This window comes from Cuculus canorus, chromosome 8 (genome assembly GCF_017976375.1).
Source record: "Cuculus canorus isolate bCucCan1 chromosome 8, bCucCan1.pri, whole genome shotgun sequence".
NCBI classification, from domain to species: Eukaryota; Metazoa; Chordata; class Aves; order Cuculiformes; family Cuculidae; genus Cuculus; species Cuculus canorus.
The window spans coordinates 13,903,791-13,924,681 of NC_071408.1; the positions used below are offsets into that span (position 1 = coordinate 13,903,791).

General features: G+C 39.1%; 1 protein-coding gene and 1 long non-coding RNA gene across 2 annotated transcripts in view; one reads left to right on the top strand and one right to left on the bottom strand.

Moving 5' to 3' along the window:
* Positions 1-20,639, bottom strand: part of PALMD (palmdelphin) — a 55,538-nt gene extending 34,899 nt beyond the window's left edge. The window contains exon 1 of the mRNA XM_009563520.2: positions 20,335-20,639. Within this exon, the coding sequence (XP_009561815.2) occupies positions 20,335-20,378 (44 nt within the window). The 5' untranslated portion in view covers positions 20,379-20,639. The remainder of the gene's footprint in view (positions 1-20,334) is intronic.
* On the top strand, positions 2,222-20,322 carry LOC128852909 (uncharacterized). The gene is made up of 4 exons (XR_008451021.1): positions 2,222-2,349; positions 3,444-3,535; positions 11,993-12,147; positions 17,114-20,322. It is a non-coding gene; the product is annotated as an uncharacterized LOC128852909 (long non-coding RNA).
* Positions 20,640-20,891: the final 252 nt, after the last annotated feature.

Genomic DNA, 20,891 nt, shown 5'->3' on the forward strand with positions numbered 1-20,891 from the left:
CACTTCAGTGAATGGTTTAAGTGTAATTACTCCATTGATATTAAATGTGGGATTCTTAACAGAATGTGTTCAGGTGCCTTGATAAGCGATAGTATTGTGTGTGCTTGTTTTTTTTAAAAGTAAACTGGAATAAATAAAACCACAAAGAGTCTGAAATACTTGGAATCAGAACCTTAAACTCGTCATGGAATGCAATGCTTGTGACCCAGAATTTTCCAGCCGCTGCAGATACACACTTCTAAGAATAGTGCAGAGTTTTAAATCCTACCCAGTCAACTGTGGGGGGAATTTTTTAGTGGGGCTCTGAGAAACATCTTTAGTTGTTGTGTGGTTCAGCTGTGTTTCACTGAGTAAATACCCCACAGCCAGAGCCAAATCTGTGAGAAAGTAACAAAAGCCATCCAGGTACCATGCTGCCCATTGTCAGGTAAACTGCAAGACATATTCTTCTGATTCTTGTTTTCTGATGCTCTTGGAGAACACAAATAGAACAATAAATGGTGGTGGTTGAGTTTCATAGGCCTCAGTAGGATTGCAGAGCAAAATCAAGGCCTTGCAGATATGTTTGTCTGAACACTTAATGCCAGGTATGTTTTTTCTGAGTACAAGTGCTGCCGATGGAATCCTTGGAAGTATACATGATGTCTTGAGGACAGAGCTGAAGCAGGAATTCCTTAGGAGAAAACCTTTTTTTCTGCAGCTGAAGCTGGGAGGTGCAGAAGAGGTAGGGACTGGCAGTGGTGAAGCCTATTCAACAAGTTCCCCTAATCACCTAACTCTTGTTTGTAGGCTGAAGAATGGAAGCTGTGTAGGTTACAACAGCTGATTCACATCTCCGGAGGCATGGGCAGAGCATTCACCCTGCTCCCCTAGAAGCTGCCTAACCAGCCTGTACCTGTAGCAAGGTCTAGCTGGAGCACTGGAGCTCAGGTGTTCTGCAGTATGGGATGAACCTTATCTGATAGCTCTCAGCAAAGCAAAGGGGAGTTACCGTTTTCTCCACTCACACTTTCACCTATATTTTGCAGCCACTTTTCTTTGTCGGTCTACGCTGTGAACCAATTGAGTTTGCTAATCTGTCAGGAAAGTAATTAAAAAAAAAAAGCAACAAACCTAAACTCCCAAATCCACAAGTATCTTCTGTGCCAGTAAATGATAATCTCAATGGGAGACTAGAGGAGCAGTAGCATTAGGGAATAAGAAGAAATGGGATTCTGGCTGGGAGATGAGCAGTGAGAGAAGATGAAAGAAATGTGATTTGTCTGGCAGCAGTGAGCTGCTTGGTGAACTCTGCTGTCTTGCAGGACTCGGGCTTACCTAACCACAGTGGTCCAGGGACTGTGGCAGACCCTATACTGGCGTGTGTAACAAGCATGTATGCTTAGCTATTTATCTGAAACTTGAAACTGCTCTGGAAACATGATGACTTCAGACTCTGGCAGTCCTTCCTGTGCTTCCAGATATTCAGTATCCTGCACTGTGGGTGGGCAAAAAATATCCCACATACAGTTTGTTTTGCGTAAGCCTTTCCAAATTAGTGGGAAAAAATACATGATAAGATTATGCAAAACTTTATTGTTAGTAGAGCTGATAAGAATATTTGTGGCAGGTTACACTTGCAGCAAATACAGAGCTACTTTCTCCAGTGAAGAAGACCTATCTTTTTTTTCCTGAGGAGTTTGTTATTTGGAAGTAGTGGCTGAGGAAAACTCTCAACTTGTCAGTCATTCAAGCTGTTAACTTCAGCTGTCCCCTGTTCATTTGCTGTGCTGGGTAGGTCATCTGAATAACATGGGGACTCTGACTGAAGGACTGACGCCTGCTGCGATGTAGTGCAAGCAGCTGAAGCTGAATAGTCATCCGGATGCCTGTGAGAGTATGTCATCAGCTTATGTTTTTCAACAGAATCAAATATTTTATTCTCCTTCTCAAAGCAGCATATGCTTACTTAACCCCTTAACTTACAGACTTACAGTGGTGATTGTTGATGGAGACTGAAAAAAATTGGTCTAATACAGCTTCCTCTATTTTTCTTTCTTTTCAAAAAAGATTTGTTTTAATTGTCAGGATTTCAGACCTTTTTCATAGCTGCATTTTCTTGCCAGAAAGGTAATATTATCTTCCTTCTTGTCAGCTGAATCTGAAGTGCATACTCCGAGTGATATTATACTGTTTACTTGGTATTTGCCCAGGGTGAAATTACACAAGAAGTTTGAACTGATATGATGGCTGTGTGGTACTGAGAAGAGGCATCCTCCTTCTCCCAGACATGTATTCCCACTGCTTGCTTGACTGTCTGCTTACTGAATCCTCTTGCAAAGCTGGCAGGGAACTAGCCAAGCAAAAAAGGTGGGTAATGATGAGCTACTGAGTCAAATCATTGCCCAGAATAGTCTAGTAAGTGCCAAAACATGGTAAAGGAAAAAGGCAGAGGGTGGACTTGTGGCTGCTGGAGAAATGCAAAGGAGGGGGAAGGAGCAGGGAAAGAGGAGTGAAGAGTAGGAAGAAAGGGAAGTTGCAGTGAACTGTTAGACTAACCAAGCTGTTAAATGGAAATTTACCTTTACAGACCATTTAACACAATGAGGGAATTTTTTGGTTTCTCCCCTTGCAGGCTGTCAGCAGACCAAAGGTTAATATTTTATTGCCATCCATGAATAATGCAAAAAATAATCTGGCTGAAGTTGCACGAAAGAATATTTTGAGGAACATAAAAGCTCTTTTCTCTTCATGTCTTCTCAGCTGTGAACAAGTTCTTTACCCAGTCATATCAGGGAAGCCAAGTTGATCTGCTGGTCACAGTGCTGCTTAATTAGACATAATTTCTGAAGAGTATCTCCACAAATTTCTCTTCAGCCTAGCAAGCTGGATCTTTGGCTTTTTTTGGGACATCTGTTACAGTCTTTGGATAGATTTCCAACTGTCTAGTTGCACTTAGAGACTGACGGCTTGCGGAGACTGGAGCTCGATACTATTTTATTTGTCTGTTTTAGCAAAATATTTTAAAATTTGAAAATATCGCTATTGCGTTTAGCCTGTAGGTGAAATAACTGCTGTTTTGATGTGTAGTGTTCATCTGGAAAATGGGATTTTCAAGTACTATGATTTCTTATTTCACAAACTATTATAATAGCTTGCTGTAGAGTGATCTAGCGAGATTGTCAGACTTGCAGCCAATGGAGTTAAGAGCTTTCAAGAAGACAGTTCTTGGAATTTGGATTAGAAATTTATTCTATATTTCTTGCTTGTAATCATCACTGGATTGGACACAACTAATTTTGATGTTTGAAGGAAAAATCAAGAATGTTCCAGCAGTTCCAGTTAGCTGCTATCATTCCTTAATTTAGTTAGTCTGTTCTCTTACTTATTTTGGCTAATGCAGGTCAGGATTGTAATAAAAAATTGATTGCTCAGTGCTTGTATGACAAGTTTAGTATTCTCAGTTTCCAATGGACCATCAGCAATGGGAGAAGAACCAAGGAATGAGTAGCACACAGTAATTTGTCTTTTCACTGAAGGAGCACCACATGTCAGTGTAAGTATCAACATCTTTTCATACACTCTACACTTCAAACACCAGCAGAAAGCTAATAATTAATATATTTATACATGTATATTTTTTTCTGCTGAGATTAAAGACTGTTATTTATGTAAATACCCTTTCAGCAGTTGTGTTAAGTATATGTTCATGTAGGTTCATATTAACACTTGGTTCTCTCAGGGGATAACTGCTTATGTAAGTATTGCTTTGAATTTATGACATAAATCTCAATAACTGTTGCACTGATTTATTGATAACTCATTTAATATTATAGCTCAGAATCTGAAGAGCTGAAGTGAGATAGATCAACTTTGATAACATCAGTCTGGGACTCCAGCTAGCAGGGGAAGGCAATTTTGATCTCCCTGGAGTAAATGTCAGCTTAAACATAGCTAAGGGACCTTAGCTCTCTTTAGTACTAAGAAATGTCCTACAGCAAAGTCACATTATCCTGAACTGATTCTTCTAACCAGTATGAATGCCTGGAATTTATTTCATGGTTGACACCTTTTAATTTCATTTATCTTGCTCAGATCTAAAGAATGTCATGCCTTTTAATCATATAGGCATATTATATCATCTCCTAGCCCCTCATTAATTTCATAATCCTGTAAATATCTCAATTAAAAATACTGATAGACTGTGATTTCAGGTACATATTTTGAATAGGAGCACAGGAGATTAAATAAAATTAAAATGAATTTGCATTTTTTAAAAGTACGCTGCCAACACCACAAATTAAACAACTTCTGCAATTAAGAGATGTCTTGAGGGTTACCTGTTCTTAGCAGAGGCAGAAAATGGCTTTTGTAGTAATCATTTAGCTTAAGAAAACTTCAGAAACACATTCCTCTTATTGAGAGTGCTGATCACTGGCTTTCTGAAGCAAGGTCAAAACAATTCTTTAAGATATGTGCATGAATTACCAAGAAGTGCAATATAGATCAGAAAAGGAGCGATTACCACACACTGTGACCACAACTTTTACCTACATTTAGCTTAGTCTGACTGCTTTCAGATAGTGACATTGGAACCTGTCCTGGAAAACAGGTGAAGGTGTGTGTTGGGGATTTTCAGAGCTGTGTGAGTGTCCTGTTCTTGCACCAACTGGGCTGTCCAGAGCTAAGCTAACACTGCCAGTTGTGTGCTACCATACGCAAATTAGCAATTAGAAGTGACAACGCAGGTACTGGAATAACTTTGTTCAGTGACTTCTTCTAGAGGGTTAAAACCAATTCCTGTTCCAAGCTCTCATTCCTTTGACTGCAGCCCTTTGCCTTGATTGCCATATCATTGTGACAGCTTCAGCAAAACTGACAGCGACACCTGAGCAGCCAGCTCATACTTTCTCCAAACTGATAGCATCTGCTTTCCAAAAAACCTCCTGTGATCCTCAGCCTCTTCCTTCTCCCTCTCCCACTTCTCCTAGACATTACCCTAGTCCTCAGCATTTCTCCTGTCCTGTATTAATCCTATAAACCCTGAGCAAATCTGCCTAGCAGACAACTGAATCTAAACCCATCTGATTCATCTGGTAATGGCTTGCTGTTAGGTATCTTGATCAGACCGTTCTTGCCTTGAGGATTAATATATTGGCTGGGAAAACAATCTAATAGTTGCAAACTTTACTTTGCTCATTTAAACAAGACTACAAAAATGCTGACAACTTGCAACTTATCTTTGTTGCCATATAAAAACTCTTTGCAAGATAAACTTGTAATATAGAAGTAGACAATAAATTGACAACGTTATGAAGACAAGTTCAATGAATACCAGCATTAGTTTTCTGTGGTTTCCCTCCCCACCTCAGTATCATGAGGGATCAGAATTAGTGTTCACAGACCTGTGTCAAGTGAGAAACAAGTAATGCTACGCAGTCAAGGAACGGTGTATTTATCCACCACATCATATTAAACTTCAACAGTTTATAGTGAATTCTAAAAAACTATGTTACTTTCCAACTGAACTGCTGTGATACACGAAGACAGTAATAGTTGCTTTTACAAAACCTTAAACCCTTGGCTATGGTTTCTTTCCTTTGTGAATGTCATTTTCTTTTGAATCACAGAATCCTTTAGGTTGGAAAAGACCTCCGAGATCACCGACTCCAGCCATAAACCTAACACAACCACGTCCACCACTAAATTGTGTTAACCCTGAGCCATGTCCCTAAGCACTACATCTACATATCTTTTAAATACCTCCGGGGAGAGTGACTCCACCGTTTCCCTGGTGGCCTGCTCCAGTGCTTGACAACTCTTTCAGAGAAGAAATATTTACTAATATTCAATCTAAACAACCCTGGCACAGCTTGAGGCCATTTCCTCTCACACTATCACTTGTTGCTTGGAAGAAGAGACCAACACACACCTCACTACAGTCTCCTTTCAGGTAGTTGTAGAGAGCAATAACATCTCCCCTCAGCTTCCTTTTCTCATGACTTAACAGCTTCCGTTCCCTCATCTGCTCCTCGTAAGTCTTGTGCTTCAGACCCTTCACAAGCTTTGTTATCCTTCTCTGGATGTGCTCAACCACTTCAACATTTGCACTGAGGGCCCAAAAATGAATGCAGGATTTGAGGTGCTGCCTCACCAGTGCTGAGTAGAGGGGCACAATCACTTTGCTGGTCCTGCTGACCACACCATTTCTGATACAAGCCAGGATGTTGTTGGTCTTCTTGGCCATCTGGGCACACTGTTGGCTCACTTTCAGCTGGCTATCCCTCAGCATCCCTAGGTCATTTTCTGCCAGGTAGCTTTCCAGCCATTCATCCCCAAGCCTGTAGTGTTGGATGGGGTTGTTGTGGCCCAAGTGCAGGACCTGGCACTTGGTCTTGTTGAATCTCATACAATTGGCCTCGGGCCATTGATCCCTAAGTGGAAGTGTAGTCCTCAACAAAAGTTATTGATTTAAACTGTAGCATATACTGCAGTTTAAAATTCGTGAGAGAAATATGCATTGCTATTAAAACAAGTAGATAGTATGACCCGGATAATTTTTGCCTTGTCAGTTTAACATCATCAGTTCCAGGCAAAGTGTTGTGTAGGTTGAAACAAGATCTAATAATCCATAAAAGGAAAGTGATACAGTAAGTATCAAGATACAGGAAATAAATTCTGTCATTCTAATTTGATGTTACTTCTGGGAAAGGTAATAGAGTAGATATATTATTTTATTTGATACCTTCATTAGGAACCAAATTTACATAAAGCCAACTCAAGAACACAGAGGTTGTGAGAGCTAAAAAGTAAAGATGACAGTTCATTGGCATGGGGTGATCTGGAACACTAGGAGACTGTGTACTCATAACCAATGTTCATTTAATACTTTCAAAAGCAGGATCATATATATAGGAAGGATGAAATTCCTCCAGTTAAGGCACTGCCCTGAAACCTTATGATGCTGAGGAGATCTTGGAAGTCATGCTGGATAATGAGATGAATAATAACTCAGAGCAAATCTGTAGTTAAAATGGCTACTGTTCTAAAGAGGTTTAAAGTTCCTTTGTATTTGGGAATGAATGCAACTCTTGTGGGGAGTAGATTGTCCAATTTTCTTGGCAATATTTCAAGAGGGATGTTAAAATCTCACTGGGATGTTATGAGAAGAATGATAGAAGGCTTTAATAGAAGCTACATTCTGCAAAAGGGGCTTAGCTTATTAAATATGAAGTTAGGTGTCTCTTTGAGAACAGTACAAGAAATAGAAATATGACAATGAAGGACCTCTTTCTTCAGCAAAATGATAACAAAATTCAGTGACTGGAAGTTGAAAGTTGAAATTTTGGCATGCTGAAGATATTTTTACTGTGAGTATTAAGCAGTTAATGCAACAAGGTCTGAGTGCCGTCTCCATTGCCGCGAACTTAAAAAAAACAGATTCCTTTGGCCTTATAATCAATGGACAATGATATCAGGGGAGTGGCAAAAGCAAAATGACGAAACCTATGACAAAACCTGGCAAATTTCCTAGCATGCTCGGGAAAGTGACAAATTGGATGATACAAAAATGGCTTAATGAGGAGTCAGCCAAACTTGTTAGTACTGTTTTGAGCATTTACAGCATATCAGAAATCTCTGATATAGGGCTGGTATTCCCTTTTCTGTTCTGCCACCCCAGCCAGCAGAAACACTCTTTAGTCTTCCACAGTTTCTCTAGAGCCATTTTCATGTGATGAGAACATTTAAATTTTCCTTACAATCTTGGAACTACTTTCTAGTTTTAATGAAACATTTCTATGTTTTTCTCAAAGTTTCCTAGTGGTTGACAGACACAACTAAGAGTGCAGATGGGAGTAAGACTCTTCCCTTAAACTGCACGTATTTGTTTATGCCTAAACAATATACTGACATTCGATTCCTCTTCTACCACTTTTTTTTGTAATTAGTATTAGATGAATGAAGACAAGTGTAGTTATTCAAATTGTTTCTAAAAAATCTAACACATCAGAACTTGTTATTTGTCACAGGTAAGTGATGCTTTTGGAGTTAGCTCTCAGGATTATAATAGCATCTACAGTCTTACTATCCTGGTTACAGAATGTATTTAGATGAAGTGTGAATGACTTTGTGTAAATCAGGAAAATCAGCCCTGCTCCACTGTGTATTTCCTACTTCCCATCTGACAGGTGGAAAGAATGATACGTTCCTAGCTCATGCGGAAGGAGTGCCATTATGGAACACAGATTACTACTTGCACAGCCATTTAGATAAGATCTGAATTCAGAACCTAGCTAAAATGATGGTTGGTCATTTGGTAAAATAAACATTGGAAAAAGTAGCTTTAAACAGCCTTTTTCACTTACAGATGCCTGTACAAAATATGAATTGCAACCAACCATAGCAATAATGGAACACTGCCAAAATTGTGCTACAAAAATGGAGACCATCGCAGCCCAGAAGAGAACTGAAACAACTGCTTGCTTCCTGCTGCTTATGGCTTCCAGGGTTTTCAAGTGCTCACTGTGACATTCGAGCTGCCTATGTTTCAAAGAGTATCTCTGTTTTATATTATATCTGTTGCAACAGGCTGCTGTGCCTTGCTGGTCTCCATAACTTTATCATTTAGCGCATAATTTTGGATGGCACAGACCCAGCAGCAGACTAATATACTGTAGTCATCATTAGCAAATGTGATTTGCCCTTGAACAGTCTCCTATGCTAATCGTTTTAAGTTATCACCATCCTTTTTCAGGAGCTGCATTTGTTGAAAGCATCCTGTCCCACCGATTTGCCAAGGGAAGGTCCTGTCATGTGATTTAGTACTTCTCAAAAAAGGTCTCTGTGTGGCTTGGCTGACTTTTCCATTTTTTACATGCTGCAACTGTTTGAATATAGCAGGCTGACTGTCTTCCCGGAGGGCTATGCTTCAGATCTCATCTTGGTGCCCTTTCAAAATCAGCATTATTATGCTGTTATGCATTAGCAGATGACAGCACTTAGTTTGGTGATGAGGAATGGTGTTTTCACCCTGGGAGACTAAAGGCTGAGCCAAGGGCTGCCACCGAATTTCTCCTTAGTTACAGCTTGTGCAGGAGTTCCTGGCTGTTACATATGCAACAGAAATGTAACCAGCAAGCAAGGCTTCTGGTGAATCCTGAATGTCCTTGCATTAAGGGTTTCCTTGGGGGTCAGCCTGATGGCATGAAGATGAACTACCTTGTGAGAAACAGTACTACTGCCATTCGGCAGAAGTACCATCTCTGTTATATAGCAGCGTTATCACTGCCTCTGTTTAATCTTTGTGATAAGGATGTTTGCTGCAGCGGGCACCACTGCTCTCTACAAATGCATTGCTTGTGTGACTGGCTCAGTGCACAGGGGCAGGATTTCAAGAGGGCTCAGTTGGCTCTTGATGCTCAGAGACAGTGTCCTGAAGACCCAGGACAGTGAGCTCTGAACAGAGAAGAGCTGCAGAAACTGTCTCTCTCAGCACTGTGGGAAATCTGGTTTTGTGTGCAGCAAACACCTATTTGTGCCAGGAACGGCCACAAGTTCTCTTGTTTTCTGAGGGGCCATTTACTGGTTTTTGCAAGTGAAAATGTGACTTGTCAGTAACTGAACTTCTAGTTGGTGCTGAAATCCTTCTGGCTTGATAAGTGGTAGTTAGTGATAATAGATTATTGTATGGTATGAACGCAGCACAAGCCACAATACTGGGCAGAAGAGATAATGACACTTCTCTCAAGCTACCTGCATATACCAGGAAAGTGTGCGTCTACGAATGTTAACTCCACAAATCCAGATATTCCTCTTATGCACGTATCTCTATGGATGACCCATCCTTCATTCAGAGAACTGACCACTAGCAGAGCACTGTCTGTGCAGTCTTTTACAACCATTGAAGCGTATTATGCTCCAGTCATATTAGATGCTTTATAAACACTTTGGCAGGTGATGGTGCTTGTGGTGAGCTTATAAACTATGGAAATAAAAGGAGCCTTCGTAAAAGGCTTGGCTTTGAGTATGTGATGCGTTGTATGTGCTACCTTTTCTCATAATATTAGAGACTTTATCTGTACTGAGTAAAGTGCACTGTTAGAAAACATGTATTTAATGTACTTTAAATAAATAACATGATTCAATGCTTTCTGTGACCAAAGACCATCTAAAGCTAGCTAGACTTACTTAGCCTTCCACGTCATTAACTTTAGCTATAACTAGATAACTCTTTTTGTTTTGTTTTGTTTGTTTTGTTTTCTTTTTGTTTTTAACTCATCTGTCTGTAAATATTCTAGACAACAGCTTGCTCTATGGTAGTGTTGTGGCTTCTAACTTGTGACTTCTAAAAATACTTTCCATTCTGGGAAACACGCAGAACGTTCCACTGCCTGAAAGGTGGCAAAATTTAATAGGAAAGGTAGGGCATAGTTGTTCATGGTCCTGAACATGTGAAATATGTCAGTAAACTGGTGTTTCCGATGAGCAGTCACAGGGACTGGCAGAAAAATACATCTGGTAAAGGGAGATTTCTCGGGGCTGTAGTACTGACAGTGAAGGAAATCAGGGGGAAATTAACCCTGGGCAGGGTATTTAAGACCAGAAAAAAAAATAATTAGAAAAACATACAGGAAGCCCACTACTCTGTTTTGATTAGTTTGATCTCATTTTTCTTTTGCTATTAGTTTACATCAATGACTAATATAGATGTGCTTTAGCACCTCTGAAAACCTTCAATAGATCATGCTTGAACTTCTGAAAGAGATCTTGTTGTAAAGATAACATCAAGAACACATAAAACAGGGAAGAGATCATGAGGTTCGGAGGTGATGATGAACACTAGGAAAAAGTTAACTAATACATGAGAAAGTAAGTTGCTGAAGAAGCAGTATTCATGATCTTTAGTTTGGTCTATCGTCTGGTCATCAGCAGGTGCATAACAACAAGGCTTGAAAGCTCTTTGATCAGCAGTTCAGCTCCCACGCTGGAAATGAGGAAGGGCTTGCTCAGCTGATACCTCATTCTGACAAACTGAGGTACAGGATGGACATAGAGCAGGAGTCGGTCTACCAACCACTGTAGAAGTAAAACCATGGAAAGGTTTAGCAGCAGTGCATCTGGTATTGCTTGTTCAGCTGGAGTAAAGGATGCACTTTTGAAAAAAGAAGCACAGAAACTGACCTTGCTCCAGGGATGAACCTGCTAGGGAGTGTAGATTTCAGCTGTCTGTTGTAGGTGGGTAGATTCTATACATGTTTCGTCAGATGCTGGCAGGGTCTGCAGTGCCTGTGAAGAGGGCTGGGTTCTGTTCTGGCAGCAAATACTGGGTGACACAGTAGCTTAAGTGTGGAAGCAACACAATGATACAGTAATCACACTGCATGAAAGTCAGTGAGAGCAGAAAGATACTGCTTGTGCTGGGATTTTAATGTAAGAGAGACTTCTCGCTATTCTGAAATCCTGGCATGATAATGATTCTTTCTTGCGATTCTCTTTGCATTTTTGTACTGGATGAAACTAATATTGCCAAGGAAGTGTCCATAGATGCTTGTATCCCAAGGCTCTGAGAGCCATGTGAGTACTAGCACACACTTGATAGTCACTGGTTGTGATCCTTCCAGCCTGCAGCACTGTGAAATTAATGTTAAGACCTCAATGTGGCTAGGATTTAATTATATGGAACCTGATCCTCAGTTCATAGAGCCTGATACCCTAAATCCATCCCCCAGTTTAGATCTAGCCTCAGTCGCCCAAATCTGTAACCTGTGTAACCTTGACAGAGCTATTTCAAGTTTCTATCAACAATACTCAGAATCAGGCCTGCTACCTCTGACCATCTCTGGGTGCTGATGACTAACATCAGGTCCCAAAGAGCTTTAGTTCCCTAAGCTGCAGCACAAAGTTTGCTCCTGTGGGTGCGGGAGGGGGTAGGGGAAAGAAGCTTTCATTATTTGTAGAGATGGTTTATTAAATTAAGATTCTGAATGTTCCATATAATTTCTCTTTTTTATAGCATCCACTGGGATATTGCAAGCTCGGGCTGGAGGAGGGGCCAGCTAAACAGCTTAGCATCTCATCTGCACCGAGAGACCAGCCAGAAGAACATTAGTCTTGGAATGCTCAAAATTAACTGGAAAGCTAGAAGTAATTTTCAATGGCACACATAAGGTAGGTTTCAGCTTATTCATAGACTCCTGGGGATAGTTTGCTAAAATAGCATTTCTTGTGGGTATCTTTCTAAAGACACACATACAGTTTTTATCCCCCTAGCACTAACTTTGCAAGGAAGATTGAGTATTGTCCTGTCAGTTATTTTGATAGATGTTGTAAAGTTATGCTAGGAATAATGAACAGCATAGATCTATCCTGTACCTGGGAGCCCTTGTAGATGGGAAATATCAATCCTTACTGCAATTCTATTCTTACTTCAAATATGACATTTTCTGTGCACTCTGTAAACCTCTTGGAAAGAACATGTTTAATTTGAAACAAAAAATTTTTTAACTTCAACCAAAAAAATTCTACTTAGGGGACGTACTATGCCTATCTTTATGCTCAGTTTTGCATCACAGTGCAGGTCCCAACACAGCAGCCGTGTATTATTAGTGTGGGTATCCCTAAAATTTATTTCTTAAGTAATATGTTTGTAGATACAGCTTAATTTTTGTTTCACTGTATAAAAGAACTTTTTGAAATATAAGGATTGGTTAGAAAAAGATATTACTTGTCAGTTCCATTATAAGGAATTTCTCATGGAATTTAATGACTCTCTTTGGAGTCCACTGAGCAATCCCAGTGTATGGTGATCTCTACTATGCAGGAGGCAAAGAGCACCTAGAAATGAAGTGTTTGTAATTTAAAACATGTAATTACAATCTGGGGAGATTCAAGGTCAAGCTTGTTGCCTTTAGACAAAGAATCTTTATAGGAAATGGCAGCTAAGGATTAAGTCTATAGAGGAACATATTTGTGCTTGCCCAAATACAAGACAAACTGCATTAATATGCTTCAATACATTGCATCACTGTGCAGTGCAATTAGGAGTATCTGCCAAGCAATTTTTTGAGAAGACAAATCTTTATGTCCTCAGCAGCATGAGGACAGGTTACATTCAAGACACACATCATCCTATGTATTCTGCAGTCAATTGGGAGCTCTGTGCTTGCTCAGGGGAAAAGATTTTTTAGGGGAAAAGGAAATAAGAGTACCTTGATGTCTCCTGGTTCTTTTAGTTTTCATTTTTGGCTAATCAGCCATTACCAAAGCAAACAGGGCCAAATTCATTCTTTGGGTATCTTGGAAGTCAGAGGAGTTAGAGTTGTACTAAGTCCCAAGCTTCTTTGTATTAAGGTTGTGCCGGAACTTGCAAGAGAATGCCCTTTTGAATGCTTTTCCCTAGTGGAATACAGTTCTTAGCATGACTTTTCATTATTCACCATGAGTCACCCTGCTGCCTATTCAAAAGGTGCATTTGCAAAGAAATGTTTTTGCCTTTTCTCAATTTTTAGTGAAACATGAAAACAATCTCATGGGAACAACTAATAATCATGTCTAGACCCATCAGTAGATTGTGGGTCAGTGAGGAGATGGGTCAGCTGGGGTATAGTTAGTTTCAGGGACAATTATTTGTTCCTGTTATTGTGTTTAAAGTTCTCTTGATGCCCAAAAGTCCTCACACAGTCCTTTTGCTATTATAGTGCTGTCTATTTCCCTCTTCCTATCTGCTGTGTGTAAAAAGCCATGATAGGTTTGGTATCTTTGCAGTCTTTGACCTAGCTAACAGCCAAGGTCACTAGCAGGGAAAAATGTCTGTTCTTCTTTTCCCTCTCTCTTAATGTAGGGATTGATTTTAATCTACTTCTTAAACTGACACAAAAAGTAGTAAAAGCTGTTTGCATGATCCCACCAGGATGAGCATAACTTATGTTCAGACTTTTTTTCCTCACTGGCTGCTTTATATTCCTTGTGATTGCTTTTTCCTTGGAGAATTAAATTGCTTTTTCTGCACTTGATAACCCCTGTGGTAGATTTTCACCCATAGTCTGACTTCAGCATCACGTTACAGTGGTTCCAACAGGACTTACTCTCATAATTTGCCACCTAGAGCAAGTTGCAAATACTTGGAATTTCAATCTATGTAGAAACAAATACTTTCCTTCAAGTAATTGCTTTTGGGAGGTCATCACAATGAAACCCGAACTGATGGACAACCCAAGCCTGGAGACAAACGTTTCTTCATTTTCCCACTTTGTTCTCTTCTACATAGCAACTGCTATATTTTCTAGCTTACTGTTTCTGCACTAACATTGCCAACAGTAGCTGTACAAAGAAATAAGATCTTACCATAAATATAGTAGTAAAGCACTGTTTGTGCCCAGATCTCAAATACATCTTTGAAATAACTGTGAGCTGGAAAAATATTTGGAAATGTGAAAGAAAGTGAGTTCTCTAAACATCTCATTGTGAAATGCCAGAAATTATCCTTTTTTTTGTTTCTTGAGCTCTTTATTCCCACAGGAGATGGCCATTTGAAGAAGGAAATGTGGTAAACAGGAAGAGAAGATTTTTAAGCAAAAGCTGTAGCTTGAATTGTTGGCTTGGCCTTATCACATTCTAAACAGAGGGATGGAAGATGAATGGATTCGCACCCAAATTCCACTGCAGTTATGAGCAGAAACTTTAGAACTAGGCTCAGGGGCCACATGTCCACCTCTGTGTGCAGTTGTTAAAGTGCAAGGAACTCTGAGCCTATGTCCTGACATACTTCTAGTTGATGGATATTATTCTATAAATGGGAGTGGTCAAGTATTATGGGTGCAACCACAGTGACAGGGATATCTGTAACCTACCTAAGAGAGGTCTTGTGTAGTTGTTGTGACAGATCTTACAAATTTGGCCTTCTTTGTTCTCTATGCAGCATCCTCAGGTCTCACAAAAGAAGATGACTGCTGTGTTCGTTATTTTTCAGCAATCTGCAGCCAGAGAGTTTTTCAGTACACAAAATACTGATCTTTGGAGTAATGTCTCAGGTTTATAAAGTGTATGGAATAACTTAAAAGTTAAGGCAATTTTGCATATTCAGAAATGCCTCAACTGGAAAACAGCATAGCAGCAATGAAGCTACAAGTAAATTGACATGTAAAAATCATAGAATGGTTTGGGCTGGGAGTGATCTTAAAGATCTTCCAGTTCCAACCTCCCTCCCTTAGGCAGGTATACCTTCCACCAGATCAGGTTGCTCAAAGCATCATCCAACCTGGCCATTGGTTCCAACTTTCTGTCACAAGCTTTAGACAGATCAGTTTTCATAGTTAACTATTAAGGTACTGTGATCTCCCCGTCTTAAAACCAGATTAGGAAATTGAAATGGATTATCAGTTGAATGAAACGATTGCCATTCTGTTGGTACATATATATCCCAGAGGGAGCTATGCTTTTCTGTAAATTTCACGTGGCAACTGCTGGAAAAGGCCAAAAAGTCCTGGTTGTATAACTCTATGTGTTTATATAGACTGTGTAGTTGCTAAAATTGGTTGCTTTGCAGGAACAGGGTGTGGCAAGTCAAGCATCGCTCGATATCTGGTCCTCCAGCAAACATATTGAAAAGTTAAGGAACTCTGCGGTAGCTTCGTGTTTGTTTTCCTAAGAACATTCATTGGCAGGCCTGTCAAATACTTGCTGCATCAATGATTTCTCCAAAGTCTTTCTTACATTTGTTAATTGCCTGAAAATTGCTATGGTGTGCTCATACTAGGGATTTTATTACAGACCAAAGATAGGTACTATGTTATAAAATAAACCAGGAAAAAAAATCATCTCTTCTACCATGTTTTAATTTGTCCAGAATTCTATGTTGACCTTTTCACCCAATGCATGGCTTGTCAGAAATAGATAGTGATGTATGAATAGAAGAATTAAGCTATCGTCATAGCAGTGCTGACTTTTAGCTCATTTATCCCACAATGAATACATAATAAAATATTTTTGATCTTGTTTGCACTATTCAGCAATCTTTAAATGTTAGACTAATGTTATTGCCATCTGTTAAGCATGAGACCTTCCTGTGCTGGGAATCATCCTTATCAGATCTAGGTAATCATTCTGCTGAAATACCTCTTAGCCAACAGAGGGAGCGGGAATCTCCCTTGCTAATGGCTAATAGCCAAGTACTGCTCATGAGAAGTCTCCCTTTCATACTTGCCACTTACCATCTAGCCTTTGGGAAACTTGATTCTTGTAGTCTTTTTTAGTAGTCAACATAGACAAAGGTACCTCAAGGTGTTCAAGAATTAAATAGAATAAGAGAGCTGTGTTTGCTCTAGTGTAAGCAAAGGAAAACTTTCCAAAATGATAATAAGTGAAGGTTCGGTGCTATAGGTAGAAAAAAATATGTAACCACACCTTCCTAGTGTTTGCTAGGAACCACATTGTCTACTGGCATGTATGGAAATATAGAGTAGTAGAGAATCTGTTACCGTATTTACATAGCAGATTGTGAATTCCCCTTGGAATTCAGAAACTTGAAGTGTCTTTGAACAAATAGAAGCAGCTCTCTTGAGTCTTAAGTCATAAGCACATTCAGTTTACTGTGATTCAAATGCATCCCTAAATTTACTCTATTTTGTTACAGAAAATACTACCTGGAAACAGCGGGATAGGTGTTGAGATGTGTTTACTACTGCTGAGTCCTGCTGTATAGCACTCCTGGAATTTGTATGCTCTGATAGGCCGTAGTCAGACTATTACTGCTGTCACTCTGAGTCAGTCCAGGCTTCCCTTCAACACCTACCCTCCCTGAACCTTTCTACTTTGGACTTTCATGACACGACCTGTTATGACTTTTCTTTCCTCCTTCCAAGTACTCAAATTAGTCAAATCATACAGGCTCCTGGTGCTCTGCGTGCAGATAAACTTTGCTATCTGTTGCATAGTTGTTTATAAGCCTCAGCCTGGAGGTGACACGGGCAGAGCCAGGCTGGTTGCTCTCTGACTTTTGCTTTAAGCAGCCACGTTCTCTGCACTTGTGACACAGTCTCGCCACAAATATTTTAAAACACATTTTTCTGAGGCGAATTGGAAGAGGAATGGAACTAAAGCATAACTAAAAAACTGAAAAACCTTTTTGTTCATCTAGATCCTGGATTTCTGAGTGGAATTTACCATGAAACTTCGGACAACAGGAGCACGCAAACATTGGAAGACCTTTATACATCCTTTCTTCAGGAGAAAAGCTATAGTAACCCACAGTAATTTGTTGGAATGAAGCTGCCAGAATTTGATTTCACCCTTCTCTGTGCCTGAGCTTGGATTTATTTTCATTTTTAAAATGAGTGATGTTTTTAAAACCAAAATCAGTGAAAATCCTCACTATATTAACCTGCACCTGCTTAACACCTCTTACAGCAAGTTGAAACAGACATCCTGAGATCAAACTAATTATGTACCATTGTTGTTTAGAAGTTTGTGGGAGGGTGTGATTCCACCAATTCCATGCACAAGTTTCACTATAAATGCAGTGCAGGTTTTAGATTCCCTCTGCAGTCAGCAGAGATGGACATCTATGGAGGGCGCTTAAGCCATCCTAGAATAAATGAGTTGCTTTCTGGAAGTGGCTGACTCCCTCTGCTGACTGCAGAGACTCTTTCTGCCATGCTAGTTTTTCTATTGACAAAACAATATTCTTGATTCTTTGTATAAAAAACCCTAAACAATGCAGGTAATGCATGAGAAAATGAAAGTCCACAAACTTTGAAAATATATTAAATCAATATTGTAACATGAGCACAATAATTTATTCTGCATTTCGTGTTAATGCATGATCTTTATCCCCCCTGATACGAGAATTCAGGAGTGCTACCTCTATTGGATTTTTGACCACTGTCAGATTTAGAAAAACTGAAATGCCACCCTGGAAGAGAAACAAGATGAATCTATGTCTATTATCCCTTTGCCAATGCTGCACAGCCCAGTGCTGACACTTCTGACAAATGCCTACCAGCCTCATGCTAGGCAAATAAGGAATAATCTGTCCTCTCCCCTTCCCTTCTGGGCTTTACCTGATCTGTACCTCTAAGGACTGGCTTGAATTAAGAAATATTAAATAATTTTTCTACAAAGCTAATGTTGTACTTGTACCTGAAAATTCTCGAAATAATTGCTTAACCCTTTTCTTAACATAACAAATCATAAGTTTCAACAGTCTCCTGTGGCAACAGGTTCCACAGTTTGATTACATAGTAGGTATAAAAGTATTATTTTGATTCTCTATGTTTTACTTTTGTTAAATGCCTCCTTGGTTTTGAACAGACATGCACATAGACTAGGAGTTTTTAATCTTCTTTACTTTGTCTGCTGCTCTCTGCATTTTTTCTAAAATAAGTGATTTTAATATTATCTGCTTTTCAGTAAGTAATGTCTTTTTTTTTAACCCTTCCACAAGTCTTTTCTAATTCTCCAAAATCCTTTCCATGGATGCAGGTATCAGAGTGCATATAATGTTCTAAACAAATTCGTGCTAATGATTTATAGAAACACATTCTAACATTGTGCTATTTGCTTTCAGCCTTTTTATATCTTCTTTGCTTTTTTTGTTCAGCTACAGCTATGTACACAGTTACATCGTCACTTACCTAAGATAATGTTGATGTCCATTTCTTGACCAAATATTGTCATGTAGACATACCTACAGCTAATTCATAGTTCAGCAATGTATCCTAGTAATTCACACCGCGTTTATCAGCTTTGATTTTCCTTTCTCATCTTTGTGCCCATGCATCTAATGTGTTTGGATTCCTTTGTGTGATATCTTCCATTTTTATTGTCATATGTGCAGTGTGTTTATTGATAGTGGAACTGAGATTCTATATTCCCAGGCAGAAATAATAAACCAAGGTAATCTGCATGAAAAACTTTAATTTAATTTGTAAAACTAAGCATATTAAGGAAACACCCCCATATATTATGTTTTGCATATTATTTATATGAAATAATGAATGCTAACAGCTATATTTAAAGAGGAAAAAAAAAACACAGGAGGAATTTGTTACTTTCTAAACCGGTTTCTAATTAATCTCCTTATTTCCCTAAAACAGACAGATGTCTCTACCAAAACAAATCCAAAACTATGGATGCCCAGGGTTGTAATTTTCCACAAAGCAGGCAAAAATGACTATGATCAATTTTCTCTTCTCAGAGTTCAATCTGAAATTAATATTCTGAGCATCACTATTAAAGCAGGATGTGAGAGAAAGGTAAACAGCCATAAGAGGGGGGCAAAATGCAACAGAGAAAATTGGAAGAAGGGAGACTTGAAATCAAAGGGAAATCTGAGGAGATAATTTAGAGAAGTGAGAGAGAAGATTGAAATTATCTGTTTTCAGCAACTTAAAGAGAAGATAAAGATGCCAGAGTGTTTGAAAGGTGAAATAACCAATTCTGTGAGAGAGAAAAGCTGAGCGGGGGTAATAATTTATGGAGGTTAGGGGCTAAGTTAGGTCAAACATGAGCTTCATGAGAATACAAGTTCTGATAATGGAATTGTCACATAAGGCAGCAGCAAATTCAGTGTGTGAGATGTTTAAGGCAATCCATTTCTGAATGTAGCTCTAATGCCCAAAGAAGATGCACAAAGCAAGGCAAAAGTCGTCTTTGCTCATAATTGTTTCTCAGTGATGGCTTTGCTCACAATGTCTTTTACTGCCTTTCCTGATCATACAGAATGTTTAAACTAGAACTGGCTCTTGTATTAAAGCAAATAGTCCTAGTTCTGAAACTGAAAACTTGTGGCTTAAATTAAAGCCAAAATACACAGTCTCTCTATTTATGTAAACTGTGATTATTGCTATGCGAGGCTGCTTTGCCGATGGCCAAATCAGCACAGTGACCACAGTGTTTCTTCTGTATTCAAAATCACTTTCTAATACTGTTTGATGTCACAGAGGCAGGCTTAGAACAGTTGAATTAAATTTAACTATATTTCAATATCCCCTTCTCCTCTCTTCTTCATCTCTTTCTATCCTCTCTCTGTTTTTCCCTTGTCTCCCAAGAGCAGCACTCACAGATATTTTAAGATCTGTGTAGTTCTAACTTTGAAATACTCATCTGTTATGAACTGGCATAAGTGCTAGATTAATACAAGTATTTGTCTGCTCTGTCCTCCCACATCTGAAAGCACAAGAACTCATAATCCAGATCCACACCATGTTTGTAGATGTATAAACTAAGAGGTTTTTCTAGTAATCAAGAATAGCAGAATAAAGAGCAGTATCAAAATGCTACAAGAAAACAGATTTTGATAGTCAGATTTCTTAAGAGCAGTATGCAGCCTAAGTAGATTTTAAGAAATTGGGATCTTACCTTCTTTGTCTTTGATGTTCAGAAACCAAAGCATCAGACTGCATTTTGATGTCACATTTATCACTACCACTTTGCAAATGACAACAGGATAGAGGACTGAAAGAAGTACGGTCTGAGATAATAAATCCTTTTGATTCTCTGTTATTGTGCTTTATTCATGCACATATCCACCCAGGTGAAGTTTGTCCTTCTTTTGTGAGGTTAAGAAAAACAGACGGAAAAAGATGTTTTGGAAATATCCATGGTGGGGCTAAGAAATATGTGCTAAAGTGTTTTCCTCTGATAAATCAGTTAACATCTAAGGGACCTGCTTGTGTTGTTTGCCAGTTATAATCTAGTAAATATTTAACTTGCTAAATAAGAAACCTGGGGCCGTATGATTTATAAGTGGGTGTAGTCCTTACTTTAGCATTTATTGTGGCCCTTTGTTCTGGACATAGCCTAACTAAATTAGTAGGTGAGGTAAAATATATGGTGATTTACTGTAATTTCTGGACAGATAAAAATGCTGGGCAGGTGCTAAAGGCTGCTTCTAACAAAAATTATAAGCTTTCAGA